The sequence below is a fragment of the Pan paniscus genome, chromosome 5, assembly GCF_029289425.2.
Source record: "Pan paniscus chromosome 5, NHGRI_mPanPan1-v2.0_pri, whole genome shotgun sequence".
Classification (NCBI taxonomy): domain Eukaryota; kingdom Metazoa; phylum Chordata; class Mammalia; order Primates; family Hominidae; genus Pan; species Pan paniscus.
Window position 1 is genome coordinate 131360338 of NC_073254.2, and position 20621 is coordinate 131380958.

At 35.0% G+C, this 20621-nt stretch overlaps 1 protein-coding gene across 7 annotated transcripts in view; it reads right to left on the reverse strand.

Moving 5' to 3' along the window:
- REV3L (REV3 like, DNA directed polymerase zeta catalytic subunit) overlaps positions 1–20621 on the reverse strand; it is a 187317-nt gene that overhangs the window by 50383 nt on the left and 116313 nt on the right. For all 7 annotated transcript variants that reach the window (XR_010112297.1, XM_003822205.7, XM_008975749.5 and 4 more), the window contains exons 14-19: positions 17534–18447; positions 15684–15763; positions 14277–14402; positions 9285–9477; positions 7475–7586; positions 2143–2258 (exon numbers count right to left, since the gene is read on the reverse strand). Coding sequence is in view for 6 of the 7 variants with exons in the window: in XM_003822205.7 (XP_003822253.4) it covers positions 2143–2258; positions 7475–7586; positions 9285–9477; positions 14277–14402; positions 15684–15763; positions 17534–18447 (1541 nt within the window). In the remaining variant the exon portion in view is untranslated. The remainder of the gene's footprint in view (positions 1–2142; positions 2259–7474; positions 7587–9284; positions 9478–14276; positions 14403–15683; positions 15764–17533; positions 18448–20621) is intronic.

Genomic DNA, 20621 nt, shown 5'->3' on the forward strand with positions numbered 1-20621 from the left:
ATAAGAAACACTTTTTTCTTTAGATTTGGTAATTTTTGGCACTACCTTTTTTTGTTTGTTTTTTATGTTGCCCAGGTTGAGTGCAGTGGCTAGCCACAGGTGCAATCATAGCACACTGCAGCCTCAAACTGCTGGTCACAAGCAATCCGCCTGCCTCAGCTGCTCGAATAGCTGGGACTACAGGTGCCTGATGCTACCTTTATAAACACCTAATGCTAACATTTCTTTGGTCTTAGCATGAGAAAGATCCACAGTTAATCCGGTAATTTCTTGGAAAAAAAACTAGTTCAATTTTTAACCTAAACGATTCTCTGAAAATCTGTTGACATGTTCATATTCAGGATGAAATTCTCTTGAATGCATATGGAGAACTAGACGAAGAGTTCCTCATAGCAAATAGCGTTGTGAGTCTAGTTTCTTAGGAGATGAATTTTACCTAGAATATAAATTAAAATGCATCTCTCCTATGTAACACTAGGTATATGTGAATGTTGATGATTAGAGGTTCCAGAATAATAAAAATATTTACCATATTGAATGTTTATTATGTTCTAAGAATTTTACCAACATCATTTATTTTAATACAAACATTACTTCCTTTATTTTAACACGACCATTTAAGAAGTTAGTATAATTTTCATTTTGTATTACAGAAAATTCTACTCAGAAATGTTATATCTTGCCCAAGATCTTACAGTAAGAAAACTAGTATTCTAAACTAGGATTACCTGAATCCAAAGACCATGTACAACCACTCACCCAATTCTTTTTATTTTAAAGAGATAATGTTTAAAAGTTTGTTTTTCATTTAGCAAACAATGTAACATATACTCTGGTGATTGTTTTAAGTTCTTCAAAATAACCCTATGAAATAAGTTCTATTATCCCTATTTTACAGATGAATAAACTGAGACAAGGATATTTAAAACCTATCCCAAAAAAGATATTGAAAAAAAAAAAAGATATACCACTATTGCTATCATGCAAAGGACACACAAGCTACACAAAAATTCATGGAATGAAAGGCTAAACTTAAAGCATCTCTGCCCCCCATTCCCTTTTTATAAGACAGAGTCTTGTTCTATTGCCCAAGCTTGGGTGCAGTGGTGTGATCATAGCTCACTGCAGCCTTGAACTCCTGGGTTCAAGCGATCATCTCACCTCAGTCTCCTGAGTAGCTGGGACTACAGGCACAAGCTATCACACCTGGCTAATTTTCTTTCTTTTTTTCCTTTGGTAGGAATGGGGTCTCACTTTGTTGCCTGGGCTAGTTTTGAACTCCAGGGCTCAAGCAAGCCTCCCACCTTGGCCTCCCAAAGATGGGATTACAGGTGTGAGCCACTGCACCTGATCTTTTTATTCCAATTTTTTGCAAAGCTAAAAAACTTTACTGTCCTGGAATCTTCCAGCTTCAACTTTTCCTAAAGTATACACTACTTTGTTTTAGTTAGACTTGTGGGAACCCTTGGGAACAAATTTATTAAAAATCCTATGTTTATAAAGAAAACATAGTTTTAAAAAGTGCATTATAAACTACAAATAATTTTGGTATGAATATTATTATTCCCTTCTAGTTAGAATGAAACTTTGGGGAATGGGCTTCAAAATTTCTGTAATATTTGTAGCCTGATATCCAAATAAAAATCAATGATTAGTTAACTACTAGTGTTCCTCAACCCATCCTGTCCTTCTTAACCAACAAAATGGATTAAAAAAAACAGAGGCAGAGAAACAATAAAATTATGGTACAACAAGTCAAAGAAATGCTATGTAGCTTCATAATAATTATGAAGACTATTTCATAATGCAGAAAAATATGTGTGGTAAGACACTAGATGAAGGAAGCATAATAAAAATGGAATATACGGTATGATTATTTAAAAACCACTACATATGTATGTGAAAAGTGACTGAAAGGAAAAAACCCAACAACTATACTAACAGTACATATAGCAGTGAGACTAGAATATTTTTTATTTTATTTTTAATTTTTTCTACAATGGAGTTATGCTATATCTAAAACTTACACAACTTAGTACTAAAAAATTGGGCTACAGCATAAGTACTCTTTAACATTCTGTCTTTATTTCCTTTATAATTTGCTCTGTAGTTGAATGACAAAACATTCACAATGATACACACCTGGCACCCGAGAGATCATCCGACATAAGTCAATACTTAAAGCGGCAGCCCTTTGTAAGAGGTAACCCCAGGAATGCATCTGAATCTCATATCCTAGCAGAATATCAGGATCATACCTAAAAAAGGAATTTTAAAAAGTTATATAAGTACCATACATTTGAACCTTTAACCAGAATAATTGTTTCTTCATGATATAAGGTATGAAAACAAAAACCTATGTTCTCTAACGGTGCCCAGATGGAGAAGGGATGATACAGTGGTACCTACGGAGTTTTTATACAGGAAGAGATGGATGGTTAAGAGTACTTGATTTGAAGCTACTTTCTTTTTTTTTTTTTTTTGAGATGGGGTCTCACTCTGTTGTCCAGGCTGGATTGCAGTGGCATGATGTTAGCTCACTGCAACCTCTGCTTCCCAGGTTCAAACGATTCTCCTGCCTCAGCCTCCTGAGTAGCTGGGATTACAGGTGCCCCCCACCACGCCCGGCTAATTTTTTGTATTTTTAGTAGAGATGAGGTTTCACCATGTTGGTCAGGTTGGTCTCAGACTACTGACTTCCAGTGATCTGCCTGCCTCAGCCTCCCAAAGTGCTGGGATTATAGGCGATTTGACGCTACTTTTGTAAAGTAAACATAATTTTTACTTACACTGTGTATTTGTTTGATACAAGTGGGAAAAGAGGCTGATGGAAATTGGGGTGGAAGGCAGGCCATTACCACTGAAGTATATGAGTGAAGGTACAAGTGAGAATATAATGTGGGCAGGGGAAGGTGAAGTGTGAGGGTGTGTGTGGGTATGGTATTTTGAAAAAGATCCCTAGGTCATTGCATTGCCACTTATCTACCCTTCTAATCTATACTGCCCTTAAACAGTTTTAATGCTGAGAAAGAAAAATGAGAATGCTTTCCTTTTCTCACTTAATTTTAGTAATTATTTGGTTCTCACACAAAATAAGGCCTAAGTAATGACAAGTTTGTCCTTTAAATTTAAAAGGATGGTGATTCAACTTAATGGAAGAATGAAATATTAATAGAGATGGGATTAAGGTGGGGAAGGTAAACATCAGAATCTAGAAGAAAAATGTGCTCCTCGTGGTCAGAGCTTCACTGGCAAAACTGAACCGACCACCTGCATCCAATCCAGAAGGAGCCTCTTTGTGGCTCCTCTTAGAACCTCCATGTTGTGACCACCATAGAGAAATGTTTAGCTATAAATATGAAAATTTATTTCGAGTGGAAAATTGTGTGGGAGAGAGCGGAACTAATTATAGTTATAAGTTTTGAGAGCAAAAACTATAGTAAGTAGCTCTATCAATTAGTAGCATTATCTTGTTCTTTATAAATGCCAAAAGGCCAAGTGAAATATCACAAAAATTTAAATCGTTGAGTTTTACATAACTACTCATGAAACACTAAATTGTGAGATGTGCAGCCTGTCCAATTTACAGCATTTAATACCCTAAGCCTCAGCCGATGTCTACAGTACTAGACTAATTTACTGATATAAGCTATCTATGGCTACTCTGCAAGTCTGGCATAACAATGGATCGTGACCAGATCACCAGATCTGCTTTTAGAACCAATATGTTAATATTTGATCATAATTCCATAGCTGTCTTCTAAAAATGGATATTGAATGGCTTTCGTTTTTACCTAGTCAATAAAAATTGGAATGTCACAATAAATGTTTTCTGATTTTTAATTCTGGAGTATTTCAGTGGCTGATGTCAAAAGAACTGGGTTCAAACTTCTGCAACAGCACACTTTTAAATTTTCCTATTCCCTAAAGGCCCTATGAAAGTACATTCTGTAGTATAAATTTTAATATCTGGTGATCTGTTCATGATCCATTGTTATACCACAGACTTGCTGAGCAGCCTTCAAACTTGTTAGGAGAAAAAGATAATAAACGTATTATTTATGTGCTTTTCTCTATACAAATAGGGTTGACATTTCTGAGAAAATGGCTTAATTTAATAAACAGCTATTGAAGCAAAGCAATAAGCAACAATGGCATGAATATCCAGAAAGGAAGTCCAGAAAGATCCCAGGGCACTCAAGGAAAGAGAAATATCCCAATACTCTTTCTGTTTAGTCTTCCAACATAACACCCAAACCCTTAACCAAATCCTTGATACTGACTTCATCTCTTTCATTAAATTCTTCTTAGTCCAAAGACAGACTATCTACTTGTCCAGTATATCTCCCTTTAAAACTAACTGTGTAATGAATGGCTACATTTGAGAATTGGGGCACAAGTATTAAGTGGCTCTAAGGATCATCAGGGGTCGCAGACTTGAAGCATTCTCATACAAACACAACAGAACCCACACAGTTGTCTGCTAAGTACTCAGAGTGGCTCAGAATAGGCATTACAGTGTGGCCACAGCTGAACTTGATCTTAAGAATCGGGAAGATTCCTGGAGTTCCTATCACATAGTTACCTATCTCATATCACATAGTTACACAGCTACAACATGAAGAGGATGCCAGATGATTACACAGGCCTTCTGTTTTAAATGTTATAAAGACAGTTCTTCTAATTTTTTCATCTGAATCTTTCTCATTTATGCAACATCTTGTTATTGCAAGACTTATTCCAGTCAGCTATTTGTTCTGTTGTGGCAACTAAAGGAGTTGGCTACGTACACTTTTTTAAAAAAAAAATAATGTATTGAAAATAACTTCGTCTCAAATAAAAAGCTGTCTATTTTTATAAACTGCTACAGCTCAAAAATGACTGCTGAAAAAAGTTACCCTGCACTTCTCAGATTTATTTCACAGATTTTGTCCCTTTAGAAGAATTGTAAAGTTGTTTCAGGCATTTTTTCAGATATATTACATATATATTTATTTTTTGACCCGGAGGATGTTTAGTCTGGAGGATGTAAGAGACTCTTTTAAAGCTGATAAAACACCTGTTTTCAAGTTCAAAAGCCAAAGGATTCCATTTTTCCTCTCTAAAAACATTTGGAGACAATAACAAGGTCTTGATGACTTGTTCTTCAATTTCTAGTGGGTTTTATTCATTCTATCAGGTTTCTGAAAGTTACAGAAAGAATAAGGTTGGGTAGATGGGATTAGTGGTGAAAACAACCCAAAACTGTGGATAAAATAGAAGCAGAAGAAATAGGTAAATGGTTTCATTTGCTTAGGCAGAAAAAAGCTGCTTCACAGTTAGTATTTTAAGTAACTCACTACCATCTACACACATGACAGATAAGGGTACTCTAGTAGAGGCAAGGGGCACGGAGGGGAAGGAATCATCTTGAAAAAGAATTCTGAGGTTAAATGGATATGATGTAATATAAATGTAATAGCATTTAGGGAAGAGGAAAAGGGAAGAATCATTGTTATATTTAAGTTAGGGAGACTGGGCAAAGTAAAGTTAATAGTCCAAGGAAATACAGAAAGAGGAAAATGATTGTGACAAGATTATAGATGAGGTTTTACTTGTTTAATATCACTTTATATTACTTTTCGTGTTTGTCACTTGAGGAAGTCAATATTAAAAATGGAAAAATAAAGATATATTTATTTTTATATTAGTACCTAGCACTGCCCCTTACACACAGTTAACATTTATGTACTCACTATGTGCCAGACATGAGTTTAAGAGTTTTATGTGCATTATCTACCCATTTTACAGATTAGGAAAACAAAGCTGAGAGAGTTAAGCAACTTATTCAAGACAGAAACACAGTGCTGGCTGACTCCAAAGGTTGTGCTGAGTAGGTACACAACAAATAGGGTGAAAGAATGAAATAATCAATCTTTTTGCAGGGTTGTTTGGACTAATATATAAAGAACACTATAGAACTGAAAAGTTGACATTTAAGCATTTTTCTTTTTATGACAGTTTTGTTTACCCCATTTTCCTTAATTACTAGTACATTTCATTTTATGGACATTTAAGAAAGTTATTATACTTGCAAATGACTAACAAAATTCTCAATGTTGGCAGGTAATCCTATCATTGGGAATATACCCAACAAGGAAAAGGCAAGCATACAAGCCCAGGGACATTACTGGACATGTGCTGGTACACAAAATAGTATTGACTGAAACTCTTACATATTTCTTTCTCTGAGTTGCTTGCAGAAATAAAAGAAGTGTGGATACTGAAAGCATCTGACATGTTGATGACAACCTCTGTGAGAAGATAAAAGGTAGGACTGACAATGACAAGACTCAAATAGATGGGAATCTATCTAGTCACCAGTGCTATAAATAGTAAAAATACTTTTTTTCCTTCATAGAGTCGTGGGTAGTAGCATACTATTTTTGATGCTCCGTCATTTAATTTTGTTTTGTAGAAAACACATGTTTTGGTTTTCTAATTCTCAGAATGGTTTATGTTAACCCATCTGGGATTCAATCTGATGACAAGTCTGTAGAATATCATCTTAATCTTTCATGTAGAATACTGATTTAGTTTTTATAGGATGAAGTTCAACTATATAAGCAAAACAAAAAAGGGTGAGTATAACAACATGCTCATGGACAGCTTTTATCTGTACATCAGGATCCAAAGAATGTCTTCTATCTTGCTTTAGGCATCTAAAACCCTAAACCTAGCAATGGGCAGAATCCTTAAGTTTCTACAAAGTGAAGCATTTAATAAGAGAGTCCATGGCTACCAAGAGCTACACTCTTGAGAAAATGCAAATGATCCACTTAATGATTTTATTTTTAAATTAAAATATTTTTGTTAAAAATTTTTTTTCATAAACTTGGACAAGATTCTACTATCGGACTGAGGACCGACTACCGAATGGTCAAAAGAGATTTTTTAAGGAGCTCTGTGCACAAGAGTATGTAATAGATAATCCTACATTTATGAACAGATAAATTTATACAGAGAATGCATCCCAAAGCTTTTTGAAAATATTGGCTTGTTTAGAACTCAGAAAACTTTAAAAAAGAAAAAACAAACCAAAAAAAGTACTGAAATGGTGGCTGGCTCCCAAGGTAGAAACCTAGTTAATGAATAATACAATGGAACTTTATACAGTTCTCCATTATTTCAGCACCACAGAAAAACCAACCTCAAGTACAACTGGGAAGTTAGTTAGAGGCTAAACAAATATTTGTCTTTCACTGGCCCCTCAATCTTGAGAACAGAACACTGCTTTTCCTATCCCTTGTCTGATGAAAATAGTGATGGTGGTGGGAAGTGAGTATAAAATCTTCCCAAGAGTAACTCTGCTTTCAAGGGTCATAGGAAGGGATTCGCTTTCTTCCTACCTTTACTTTTATCTTCACTATTATCTGCAATAGCATGAAATGACTCTCTGAATAAAACTGGAAAAATCAGATATACAAAACAATACCTCTTTATTATATTTGCAATTTCATGAAAAAGTGCCTTCTCATCAGCAGCATAGGTGACTTCGAGTCCTGTAATTCCAGATCTAATAAGTAATGGAGTCTGATATCTGATATCTAAAAAACAAACAAAATATCTATTATATATAACATTATATAATAATATACCTTCATAATATAAAAGTGATATTATCCTCTACTTTTAAGTAAAATTGTACTACTGAAATATTTCAAATTAAGAAAACATCTCCCCAAGTGAAAACATAACTAACTCAATGTCTTTAAAAAACTCTCAAAAGATTTTTTAGTTTAATATACAACTGAAAATTCAAATTTTGTATTTTCGGCTATTCTCCTGAAAAGGCTGCATTCATAAAATTCCCTAGAAAATAACATATCACTGGCTGGGTGCAGTGGCTCACGCCTGTAATCCCAGCACTTTGGGAGGCCGAGGCGGGCGGATCACGAGGTCAGGAGATCAAGACCATCCTGGTTAACATGGTGAAACCCCGTCTCTACTAAAAAATACAAAAAATTAGCCGGGCATGGTGGCGGGCACCTGTAGTCCCAGCTACTCGGGAGGCTGAGGCAGGAGAATGGCGTGAATCCGGGAGGCAGAGCTTGCAATGAGCGGAGATCGCGCCACTGCACTCCAACCTGGGCAACAGAGCGAGACTCTGTCTCAAAAAAAAAAAAAGAAAATAACATATCTCTTGTGAAGAAACTGTATTACTTTGTTTCTGTCTTTACTCTTCCTAGCAGGAGAGCTTTGCTTAGCACAGGACATTTTAATCTCTGGTACGATGAAAATGCTTAACCACCACTTCTGTAGGAAAAAAAAGAAAGCCTTAATTTGTAGTGCTGGCCTATTTCATGATGTAAGGAACCCTCCCCCACCCTATGACTGATTTCCAACTGCCAAAGTGACAGCAATTAGTTTGAAAAATTCATGAAAATTCAAGAACTGGCTTGTGAGCTGGTATGTGTCAGCTCAAGCACATCACTGAATAAATTGCAAATTCTTAATATGGTTGTATTCTGTGCTAAGACTTCCTCCTCAGTGGACTGAATTCACTTGTAATGGTGACCACTGAAAGCTGCAGAGGAACAGTAGGTATTTTATAAAATGCCTTATATGGCATTCTATATGAAGAACCTCTGAACCAAAAGTATATTATTTAGAAAGAAAGATAAAGAGATATAAGCAAAGTAAGAATATATCTTAAAAGTATCTTATGAACCATTAACTTATAGTGGTAAGATAAACCCTCTATCAGCAGGAAAATACCTGCATATGCATACATAAGGAAGACTGTGCACCTAATCTAGGGATACATAATAAGGTGGACTCTGTATTAGTAATAAGTATTTTTATAAAATAATACTTAGAACAAATTATATAAGATAATTATAAATATTAAGATCTTTATATTGCATTGCTTCTGACTTAAAAAATGAATAAATAAATGGGGTCTTGCTATGTTACCCAGGCTGGAATGCAGTGGCTATTTACAGGCACAATCATAGTGCACTACAGCCCCAAACTCCTGGGCTCGAGCAATCCTGTTGCCCAGCCTCCCAGGTAGCTGGGACTATATATAGGCAGGCACCACTGTGCCTGGCTGCTTCTGACTAATCCAAGTAAGAATAATAAATCTAGGACAAAGTTATACACAATCTCCTACCCCTACCTCAGCAAACATTTTAGAAAAGAGTCATCATGCTTGCTTAGATTAGATCTTCAGCACAGGAATTCCCCATTAAAACATTCACCCTAGAGTGGGCAGGTATATCATTAATAAAAATGGACAATACCTTGACTGAACACTGTCTTGTCTTTATCAATCACTATTACACCTGTGAGTTCTGTTTTTTCTGTATCTGGCAGTGGAGTGTCAGATGAGATGCAGTAGAACAGAGCACAGATTGGGTCAAATTCAGGATCCGGTTCTAAGTCTCGTCTAGTTCGAGCATGCAACTCCACACTGATTAGGGTAAGATTTTGTATCTATAAAAGCAAATAAATACTATGTTTTTAAAACATTTTTTAAAGACATGCTCAAAGAAGTATGTAAGGCTCTAGGGAAATATGTATGTAAGATTACAGAAAAAATGGACATAAAGGACAAAGTCACAGCTCAGCACTCCATATATTAAAACGAAAGATTTTTAATCCCAAGATTAGATTAAATCAATTCATGATGTTATTTCAGAAAATCTGCTCTCAATGACAATATTTAGACTATTTTTCTCAAATATATGCAGGATCTCTCAATGCCTATTTGAGAAAGAGAATGACTAGTCCAAGTAGTTATACAATGAAACCAAAGTCTGTCACGTTTTACTCTTCATGTAGTTAGCTAAACTATATAGTTTTACCTGTAGTTTAAAGTAAAAAGAGAGCTTTTTTAAAATTCAAATTTCCTACCAATTAATTCACTACTACTTGAGGGCTACTTAAACTTAGACTTTTGCATACACTAGGCAGATTTTTAATTATAGTTTTTCCTGAAAAAAAAAAAAGAACTGTTATGGTATCAACTACACAACAGCCAGATTTTTACACATGCACATTTTCTCTTTAACATATAATGCAAAAAAGTTAATATTTGCTTTTCATGCTTATTTTTCTATGCCAATATAAACTTTTAACTGTAATTCTTAGTTTTCTTTCTAAAATCAAGACAGAGTAAATAAGAAAAACAAAATATAGGTTGAATTCATGATTATAGCTAGAATTATACCTCATCTTTTTATCATGTACATGCACCTGGCAATGGAAAACAGATTCCTGTTTCAATATTGGTAATTATTCAGATCATATAAATTTAACAAAGGATTTGTGTTTTGTATTATCTTGCATGCAAACTGTTGAAGAAATATAAATTCAAGTTTCTCACTAGTGACAGGAGTAGAATTTGGTAAATCTCTATCAAAATTAAAATCCATTGATGTGGCAATCCTACTCCTGAAAATTTATCCTAGAGACAGATACACTCATACATGTAGATAAAATATACACACAAGGATGTTTACTCGAGAATAGCAAAGACTGGAAAAAAACTAAATGTTTACCTGTTGGGGACAGGTTACATAAATTATGTGGTATCCATAAAGGATACACACAATGGAATATTCTGTAACCTTTAAGATTTTCAAGGGAATGAGGCAGATCTGTATGTCCTAATATAAAAAGATCACTATAATACACTGATACATGGAACCAGTAAACACAGCAAACTTCTATACATGAAAAAATGGAAGCACATGCATAGAAAATTTCTGAAAAGTGACATAAAAATGTAGACATACTTATTGCTTTGGGGGAAAGAAATTGCTAGCCTAAAGTAGGAGGGAAGCTTACTTTTCATTGCAAATTTTTTTGTCCTGATTGAGTATTTTTGGTATATATACTATTGCATGTGCTCATTGTAAATTTGTTAAATAATCTTTTTTTTTTTTTTTTTTTTTTTTTTAGACACAGGGTCTCTCTCTGTTGCCCAGGCTGGAATGCCATGGTGTGATCATAGTTCACTGCAGCCCTGAACTCCTGGGCTCAAGTGATCCACTCACTTCAGCTTTCCTACTAGCTGGGACTATAGGTACATATCACCATGGCCAGCTAATTTATAAAAACTTCTGTAGAGATGGGGCCTCACTATGTTGCTCAGGCTGGTCTCGAACTCCTGGCCTCAAGCAATCCTCCTGCCTCAACCTCCCGAAGTGCTAGGATTACAGGTGTGAGCCACCTTGCCTGGCCACTAAGTACTTTTTAAAATATAAACAACATCAATTATGCATGTATAAGGCATAATAATAAAGCAAATACAAATCTACCACTTTCCTCAGAAACATATACTGCTGTTTCTACTTTAAAATATTAGCATTAAAAAAAAAAATCAAACCACATGAAATGGAGAGCTAAGGGAAAAAATTTTTACTTTTAAATGCATACTCTTCAGAACTTAATTTTAACAATAAGCATGCATTAATTTAGTAAATAAAAAATTTTTAAATGGAAAACTCCTCCCACAAACCCAAATAAAACAAAACAACCAGTTTCATTAGAAAGGGATGAACATATGAGGCCGGGCACGGTGGCTTATGCCTGTAATCCCAGCACTTTGGGAGGCTGAGGCAGGTGGATCACCTGAGGTCAGGAGTTTGAGACCAGTCTGGCAAATGTAGTGAAACCCCGTCTCTACTAAAAATACAAAAATTAGCCGGGTGTGGTGACGCATGCCTGTAATCCCAGCTACTAGGGAGGCTGAGGCAGGAGAACTGCTTGAACCTGGGAGGTGGAGGTTGCAGTGAGCTGAGATTGTGCCATTGCATTCCAGCCTGGGTGACAGAGTGAGACTATGTCTCAAACAAAAACAAAAACAAAAAAAAAAAAAAAAAAAAAAAAAAGAAAGGGATGAACATATGAAAAGACATGAAGACTCTGAAAACAATTTTAGGTTAAAAGGGTCTTAGAGGTTGATTTTTGTTTACACTCAAAATTTGCATTTCTATTCCTTAATAACAAAATGCATTACTCTGCTTAGGGGGTATTTTTTTAAAGCAAACTATATAAAGACATGGCTTGAGAGATTTAGTGAGTGTGACTAGGCAAGAGGCAGGTGAGAAGGGGGACAAAGATTACAACCCTTGTCTTCTGCACTGAGTACTGATGTGCAGAAGAAAGAGAGATTATCCTAGGGTAATGGAAACAGAGGGAGAAAATGCCACAAGCATAATTTCCTAGAGAAAGGAAGAGAACAGTATTTTTTCTTTGGTTTATTCCCTGTTTCAACCACCGGGCGGCAGTTTGGAATGTGCCTTGAGATGAGGAAAGCCGGTTATCGGGAGGAAGAAGCTGTCAGAGCAACCAGTGAGATCTCCAGAGTGATTTTAACTTCCAGAGGGCCCATGGTTCTGAAACAGGGTTACCTAGGAAAATGTAGAAAAGCGTACTTTTCAAATAAGAGAATAATCAAATGTAACATGTCTTTTTGCTACGGTCTATCAAATTTGCTTTAATACATATTTTTAACAAAGTTTTTAAAAATTTGCTAATTTCAAGTTTGCATTTGATGGTATGTATTACTGAATTTATCACTTAATTTATCTAGGCTTCAGGGGCTAGTATAGACCTAGGTATAAAACAGAAACTGAATGAATGCTGTTGAATGAGAAAAATGTGCAAATGAATAAATGAGGGAGAGACTATGTTCCAATCTAATTCTAAAAAAACATAATTCTCAGTTCAAATGTGAAGAACAAAGGAGGACAATATTAAAATTTTTCCCTCAGTTTATGTTAATCTAATCTCTAGAACAGTTTACAACAGAATTGACTTGAGAAAAAAAACCACACTTAAAAATTGAATTATAACTTAAAGGTGGTTACTAATCCTCTGCTTTAAAAGCAAAGACATAAAATGACTGTATAAAACTAGCATTGTCCAATAGAAATATAATGAAAGTCACATGTAACTTAAAGTTTTCTAGTAGTCACATTAAAAAAATAAAAATAGGTTAATTTAAAAACACTTTGATCTGATCCAATCAATATATTTAAAATATTATCCTTTCAACATGTAATCAATATTAAAATTACTAACAAAATATTTTAAATTATTCTTTCCATGAAGTCTTTGAAATGAGTATGTACTTTATCCTTCTAGTATATCTCACTGTGCATGCTAAATTTTCTACAGAAATACTTGATCTGTAATTTCATACAACTTAAGAGTAAAAAATAGTATTACATACCTAAGTCGTTCCAAACATACTTTGAGTCAACTATGTTTTAAAATCTAAATTAAAATTAAATAAAGTTTAAAATTCAGTTCTTCAGTTGTATAAGCCAAATTTTAAGTTCTCAATATCCATGCTGCTAGCGGCTACCATACGACAGCACAGGTGTAAACAATGAAAACATACTCCAATTTCTATCTTACTGCCAGTCAGATACGTGCTTTGAGTTTGTTTTCTGCATACAAATAAATTTACAGTGACCCATTCACATATTCTTTCCAATGCATACTGTGGCTGATGTATATTTTTGCAAAGTCCTAGTCTTTGGCAGACAGCCTGTGCTGTGAAGATAGCTGGGTTAAGTAGAGAGTATATGAGTGAATGAATTTATCCTCTTTTGTAGCAAGCTCTAATCCACTCAGCCAATCAAACAGAAAATACAAGTAAATATCACATTTCAGATGTGACATAACATCTTAATATAATAATCCCCAAAATACAGACTTACTTCTTTTTTTTGTTTTTCCCCAAAGAGACAGAGTCTTGCTCTGTCTGTAGCCCAGGCTGGAGTGTAGTGGCGCAATCACAGCTCACTGCACCCTCGAACTCCCAGGATCAAGTGATCCTCCCACCTCAGCCTCCCAAGTAGCTGAGACTATAGGTGCGTGCCACCATGCTCATCTAATTTTATTTTTATTTTTTGGTAGAGACAGGGTCTTCCTATGTAGCCCAGGATAGTCTTAAACTCCTCGACTCAAGGGATCATCCCACCTCCACCTCCCAAAAATCTTTTCTTATTTTAATGTCCATAAGCTGAATTTCAGTTATGAGATTTGTGAAAGATATGAAATCACAAAGCAGTCTCAGCAACTTAAATGCTTTAAGTTTATGTATTGTACATAAACATGTAAATATACAAAATAGTAAAATGAGAACAAGATGAAGATTAATAGGATAGAATTCAATATACTCCTCCCTTGTTAAAAAAAATTCCATACTTGTTTTATAGAATAAAACAGGAGTTAAACTGAACACAATGTATGTGTCCTTACTGTTGCAGTTTTACCTCATGTAAAGCTTTTGCCTCCTGTAAGTTTTGTATGCTGACTTTGAAACCGTAAGTATTATTTAAAGATGGTCCATCAATCTGAGAAGTTTCTTTCTGTGGGGTATTTACTGCTGCAAATTGATTCTATAAAAAAAACACACACACATACACACAGCCAGAAAAAGATACATGAGCAATCATTTTTCTTTTGATTACTTATTCTCAGATAATATGCTTTATGTGTTTAGTAATAAATGGTAAACTAATATCATCTCTAAGTTCAAGAACAAACTGTATTTTATTAATGTTATTTTCATGCTAACAAAGATATCAGAACTGGATACATGTAGAAATATAAGCAAACCATATGTTATCTCTCAGTTCAGAAGCCCTCAATACTGAAAATAACAGTTTTGTAGGGAGTTGACATTTATACCACATGGACATTTATCTTGACCTTTCTTGGAAGTAAGACAAGCAAGCAATCAATATATTTCCAACTACTTTGGCTAAAGTTTGTAAAAGATTTGAAATACTGATTTGTATTTTACTCTAATATAACATGTGTCTGAAAGATGAATTAAATAAAACAATGTAATCTTCAAAGATTCAGAAAAAAATGGAATCTATTTCTTACAAAATTATTTTTTCTGATTTCTAAATCTATTAACTGTTTTCCCCAAAGTGTTATGTTCACAACACACTGATATAGTATTTTTTAATATATATAGCTTGTAATTCAACAGTATTTTATAAATGAAAGTTTAAAAAGTTTTATAATCTCAGAAATATTAAAATATATTTTATGTAGTTAATGACATTTATAAGAAGTGGCCAATATATAAGTGATTTCTAGCATATATTTCCAAGGATGTATGTCTAATGTATACTTCTTTCACATAACCATATAATTCTAAGTTTTGTCATATTTTTAGTATTTGAATAAAGACATTTGTGACTTTCCAGAGTTTCAGTAGTAAATAATGTTGCTTTCTTTTACTACTTAGTAAAATAAATTTTAAAAAATCAATAAGGTTATATTTTAGAAAAAAGTAATAAACCAAGAAAAAGGATATATTTTTGGTGGGATCAAAAATCACTTACTTGAGCTCTGCTGTCATTGGATTGTTCTGATTTTGCCAGTAATCAGTTAATGTATTTGTATCCTCATAATCCACATTTTGGCTATCATATTCACTTTCTCTGTAATATTTGTATTTACATATAAGAATCTTTTAGATCCCAACAACAAAAAAAAAACTAAAAAAAGGCAAATTTTTGTTGTCTCAAAGATATGCAAATAATGATGCAAAAATTTAAGTAACCAAAATTTTTTAATTGAGACAAAGTTAACAATTATCTAACTGAAATCTAGGAAAAAGATTGGCTCTTCCACTGATCTTTCAAAATGTTTAGTATAGTTACCTTTGCTTGTGTTAACAGTACTCTTCTAAGAGTGTCAGTATTACTTCCTTTCTTATTACTCAACTTCTGTGTTTTTGGTTCTGTAGAAAGAAATTTAATATTTAACATGTATATCAAAATTACCTGCTTCTGGTTTTTAAAAAACCTTTTGTTGTTCCAAACACTTAAGTACCACTTGTGGGTGCTGTCCTATGAATTCCCCCCAGAATTTCATAATTTAAAAATGAAATTCAAACCTCTGATCCCAACCAAAATAACATTTTGACATTTTGTATTTTAAATGTTTATGTTTTAATTACTGAATTTTATACCTCAGTCATTAACCTAGAGAACTGTTTAATTCATTTATTCACTTATTTATCAAGTATCTATGATGAGGAAGAAAAGACATAATCTCTGCCCTCGTGGGGTCTAGAGAGAGAATCAGACATTCATCAAACATACTAGAAAAATAAAATTATAACTGCACTAATACAACAAAGGGGAATATAATTGGGAATTTTTATGTAGTCAAGGAGATTAGGGAAGGTTTCCTGGAAGTAAAATCTGAAGAGAGTAGTAACTAACTAAGAACAGAGTGGGGATTTTTCCCTGATTACTGTGCAAAAGAATTGGAAGTTACTAAGAGTAGATAAAATGGCTGGTGCAGGAGCCCAGGCAAGAGATGATGACAGTTTGGCCTCAGGTTGTGGTGGAAGAAGTACAATAAAGTAGATAGATCTAGGTTACTTGGGAGATAAACAAGTGATAAGGCTTGGTTAGGGACCAGAAACTACAAGATGGGTAGTGAGGGAATGAGGTGAGTGTTAAAAATAAATTCTATGTTTCTGACTTGTGTAACTAAGAAATGATGGCACTATTCATTGAAATAAGGAAAACTGAAAGAAGGCCAGATGGGTTTTTATGTGGAGGCATGTATATATAAGTGTGTTGGGGAAGTGGTGGTGAATGTATGCGGTGAGATCATGAATTGGTTTTTAAAATACTAATCTTGAGGTGCCATTTAGCATTCAAGTGGAAATGTCAGATAGGTAGTTGGATATAGTGTTCTGGAGCTTAAAAGAGAGATCTGAACTGGGAATATAAATTTGCGAGTTATCTGTAGTAATCCTGTAGACAGGAATTAGATCATTTAGAGAAAGATATAAAGAAGGCTTAAGATCAAGCCTTAATAAACTCCAACATTTAGATAACAACTGAGAATAATGAGAAAATCAAGTGGGAAAAAAACAGAGAAGTAGGAGGAAAGCCAAGTGGAGAAGCTCCAAGAAGGAAGGTAAGGTCAACAAGAAAATGGCTGCTTAGAGGACATATGATAAGACTCAGGAACATCTATTGGTTTTAGCTATAAGTTTACTGGGAATCTTTACAAGAGCTATAATGTAGAATGACAGGGGCAGAATTCAGTTTACAGTGGGCTGAGAAATGAGTAGGAGGTAAATAACTGGAGTTGTCAAATTAGATAAATCTTTTAAGAAATTTGGCTTTGAAGGGGAGGAGAAAGAGTAGAAGCTGGCTGGAGACGTGAGGTCAAGGCAGGTTTTTTGTTTCTGTTTTAAAATGTGGGAGACCTGGGTATGTATAAAAGCCAACAGGAAAGTCAAGTTGAGAAGATAAGCCTTTTGAGAGGGCTCCTGCATTTCACCCACAAGACAGGATGGAAGCAAATATAAGTAGATTTCACAGCAGAAAGACAGTTGCCATGTGACGACTTTCTAAGACATGACGAAAAATATTTGCTGAGCTATACCTTCATTTAAAAAGCTCTGATTTTCATTACAGTCTAATGTTATCTTCATTTCTATTTCTGAAGAACAATTATGGAGACTTCCTGTTATTTGTACACTTACCTGTTGATAATGGGCTAAGGCCAGTTGCTTCAGGAAGCCTTTCCAGAAGTTTTCTCTGTATGATTGGTGTACTATGAAAGCAAAGTGATTCACATTTCCCAGTTCTTGCCCTAGTATTAATTGGAGATATCACTAGAGGCTCTTGAGGCTCACTGCAGGGGCTTTTTTGTATACCATCTTTTATTGGCTTTAAGAAGTTCTCAACAGCCAATGAAGGCAGCTCCTCTACTGGTGATGAGGGTCTATCATCTCCATTTAATGCTTTGGAATCTGGGGATATTGGTTGTTGCCAAGGGGGAATTACTGGAGAATCAGGGGAGCTATAACTAATGTAATAGTTATCATCATCATCTTCATCTTTTTCGGGATCACTTGCAGAGGCAACTGGTGGCAGCATCTGACTTTCACTTGCAGTTTGACTACATCCCGTGGTTGGTGCTTGTAAAGCAATCTGAGAATTATCAACATCCTCCCTGGTATGTGCTGTAGTGGGGAGTATACATGGACTTACATCCATTTTTGGAGGCACTACAGGTTTGTCATCTGGGTTAACTGAAGAGCTAAAGTTCTCAGCAGATTTTACAACTCCAGTTGGCTTGGTTTTAGGCAGTTTCTTGGAACGTTCATATTCTTCTTTGGCTTGAAGCCACACTTGAACCAGTTGTCGACTTGGGGCACATTTGCAAGGCATAATCACAATTTTTTTATCTTCAACCATCTTAGGGCTATTACTTGACCCTTTATTGACACCTCCTTGGCCACTGCGAAGGGGTGACCCTGGCCTTGGATTCTGAGTCATTGCTGAGAATGCTGTTTTCCAAAGACGAAGTCCTTCCAGAGAAAAGTCTCCCTCAAACTCAGCCAGATCATTTGCAAGTCGAGTTTCTACCATGAGGAGCCGTCCACCAATCTCCCTATAATAACATATTTTAGAACAACTGTTTTGTTTCAAAGAGCAATTACCAAAATATTTAACTCCATATCCTAGATAAAGTCCCTTTTGGAGTCTCAAAAATGTCCATGTCTATCTTCCCCGCCCCCTCTATATTGTGCAGGTACATTCTATCTTTAGTCTCAATATGCTTTTCCTCACAGGTATATGACTACTACTTAATTTCCTTTGGAAGGTACCATTAATCTTAGGGAGAGAAGGTATTTTTTTGTTTTATTTTAATGCCCCATGAAGCCTTCTATCCTTCAAGGAGATGACACAAACTTTTCAGATTCCTTTCCTCTCCTAATCTTAAAGTAATTTTCCATTATTACCACATATGAATAAAAACAATGAATTTATCATTCAAATACTATGTCTCTGGATATTATTCACAGCTTCTTCCTATATTCTCCAGTATCTGTAGTTTAACAAAGCCAGTCAATTCAAATGAATCTTCGTACTCTCAAATTCCCTTAAACATTAAAAAAAATACCAACTGAGGTAAATTACTCTAATTCTTTCTTCCCATTCCATGGCAGGGATTAACACTGACATAACTTAGGAGCTGGCAGAGCCCACAGGATGCATGGCTTAAATGTTACCAATGCATGAATATGTGGGAAATCACTAATGAAAACAGTCTGGTTTCATTTCCAATAGTTATAAATATTAAGTGAAACCTCTGTCTTTCTCTAATTCCTTGATACTATTTCTGCTTACTACAGCAACATAAAATAATTCTACTTCTTCATGTTAACTTTATTATGGATATAAAGTTAATTCATAGTTTTTTCAATCACTTCTCTTAGGGCATGATTCCCCAAATGTCCCCATCACTCTCTACGTAAAATCCACTAACTGGATTCATGTTTTCAGATTTGAAGCTGAAAGAAGAGCATTAGGGCTACTCTGTCTCCTTTATATGAAAAGACTTAAGCCCCTACTAGTTAACTTCATAACCAGCATCCAGCACTGTCCCTGCATCCACTCTTGGCAATGTGAAAAAACAGAAACAGAATTAATGCTGTTGAAGGAAATGAATACACATACCAAGTGACCATACCCAACTCTAATACTAAGGATAGAGAAGTCATAATGAGGTCAAGAATAAAAAATGGTGAGGTGTCGGGAGGCTGAGGGAGGAGAATGGCATGAATCAGGGAGGCGGAGCTTGCAGTGAGCTGAAATCACGCCACTGCACTCCAACCTGGGTGACAGAGCCAGACTCCGTCTCAAAAAAAAAAAAAAAAAAAAAATGGTGAGGTGTGGTGAATTCAGTTTTCTTACATATTGTCAGCAGCATGGTAATTGCTATAACCCACTGGGAAAAAAAATCTCCTAATATGTATCAAGAGCCTTAAATTTTTCAGTAATCCTACAAGAAATGCTTTAAGAAGAAAATGCTAATATCTTCTTAACATACATAATAATATACATAATATCTATAGTGACAAAATTGCAAACAACCTTTCTGTCCAATAATATATACATGATGCAACATATGCAGCGATTAAAATAGTCAAGAAACTCATTTGGAAAATGTTTACAATATAATGTTAAGTGAAAAATTTGGATATAATACTGTGACTATATAAGGTCACACTTCACAAAACAAAACAAACTAAAAACTATACTTTTTAAAAAAGAAAACAGAATACACATCAAAATATTATGGTGGCTGTTACTACATGGAAAAATGATGTAATTTTTATTTTTTCTTCTTTCATACTTCCTAAATTTTCTATATTGAATATACAGTTTCATTTTTTTTTTTGAGACAGTCTTGCTGTGTCACCAGGCTGGAGTGCAGTGGTGCGATCTCAGCTCACTGCAACCTCTGACTCCCTGGTTCAAGTGATTCTCCTGCCTCAGCCTCCCGAGTAGGATTACAGACTCATGCCACCATGCCCAGCTAATTTTTGTATTTTTAGTAGAGATGGGGTTTCACCATGTTGGCCAGGATGGTCTCGATCTCCTGACCTTGTGATCTGCCCACCTTTGGCCTCCCAAAGTGCTAGGATTACAGGCGTGAGCCACCGTGCCCGGCCTACAGTTTCATATTTTAAAAATATTTTTCAAAAATGATTATTTTTTATTTTAGCTGCAGGACAAGTGTCAAAGTTGGACAATAACAACAACACAAAGGTAATGACT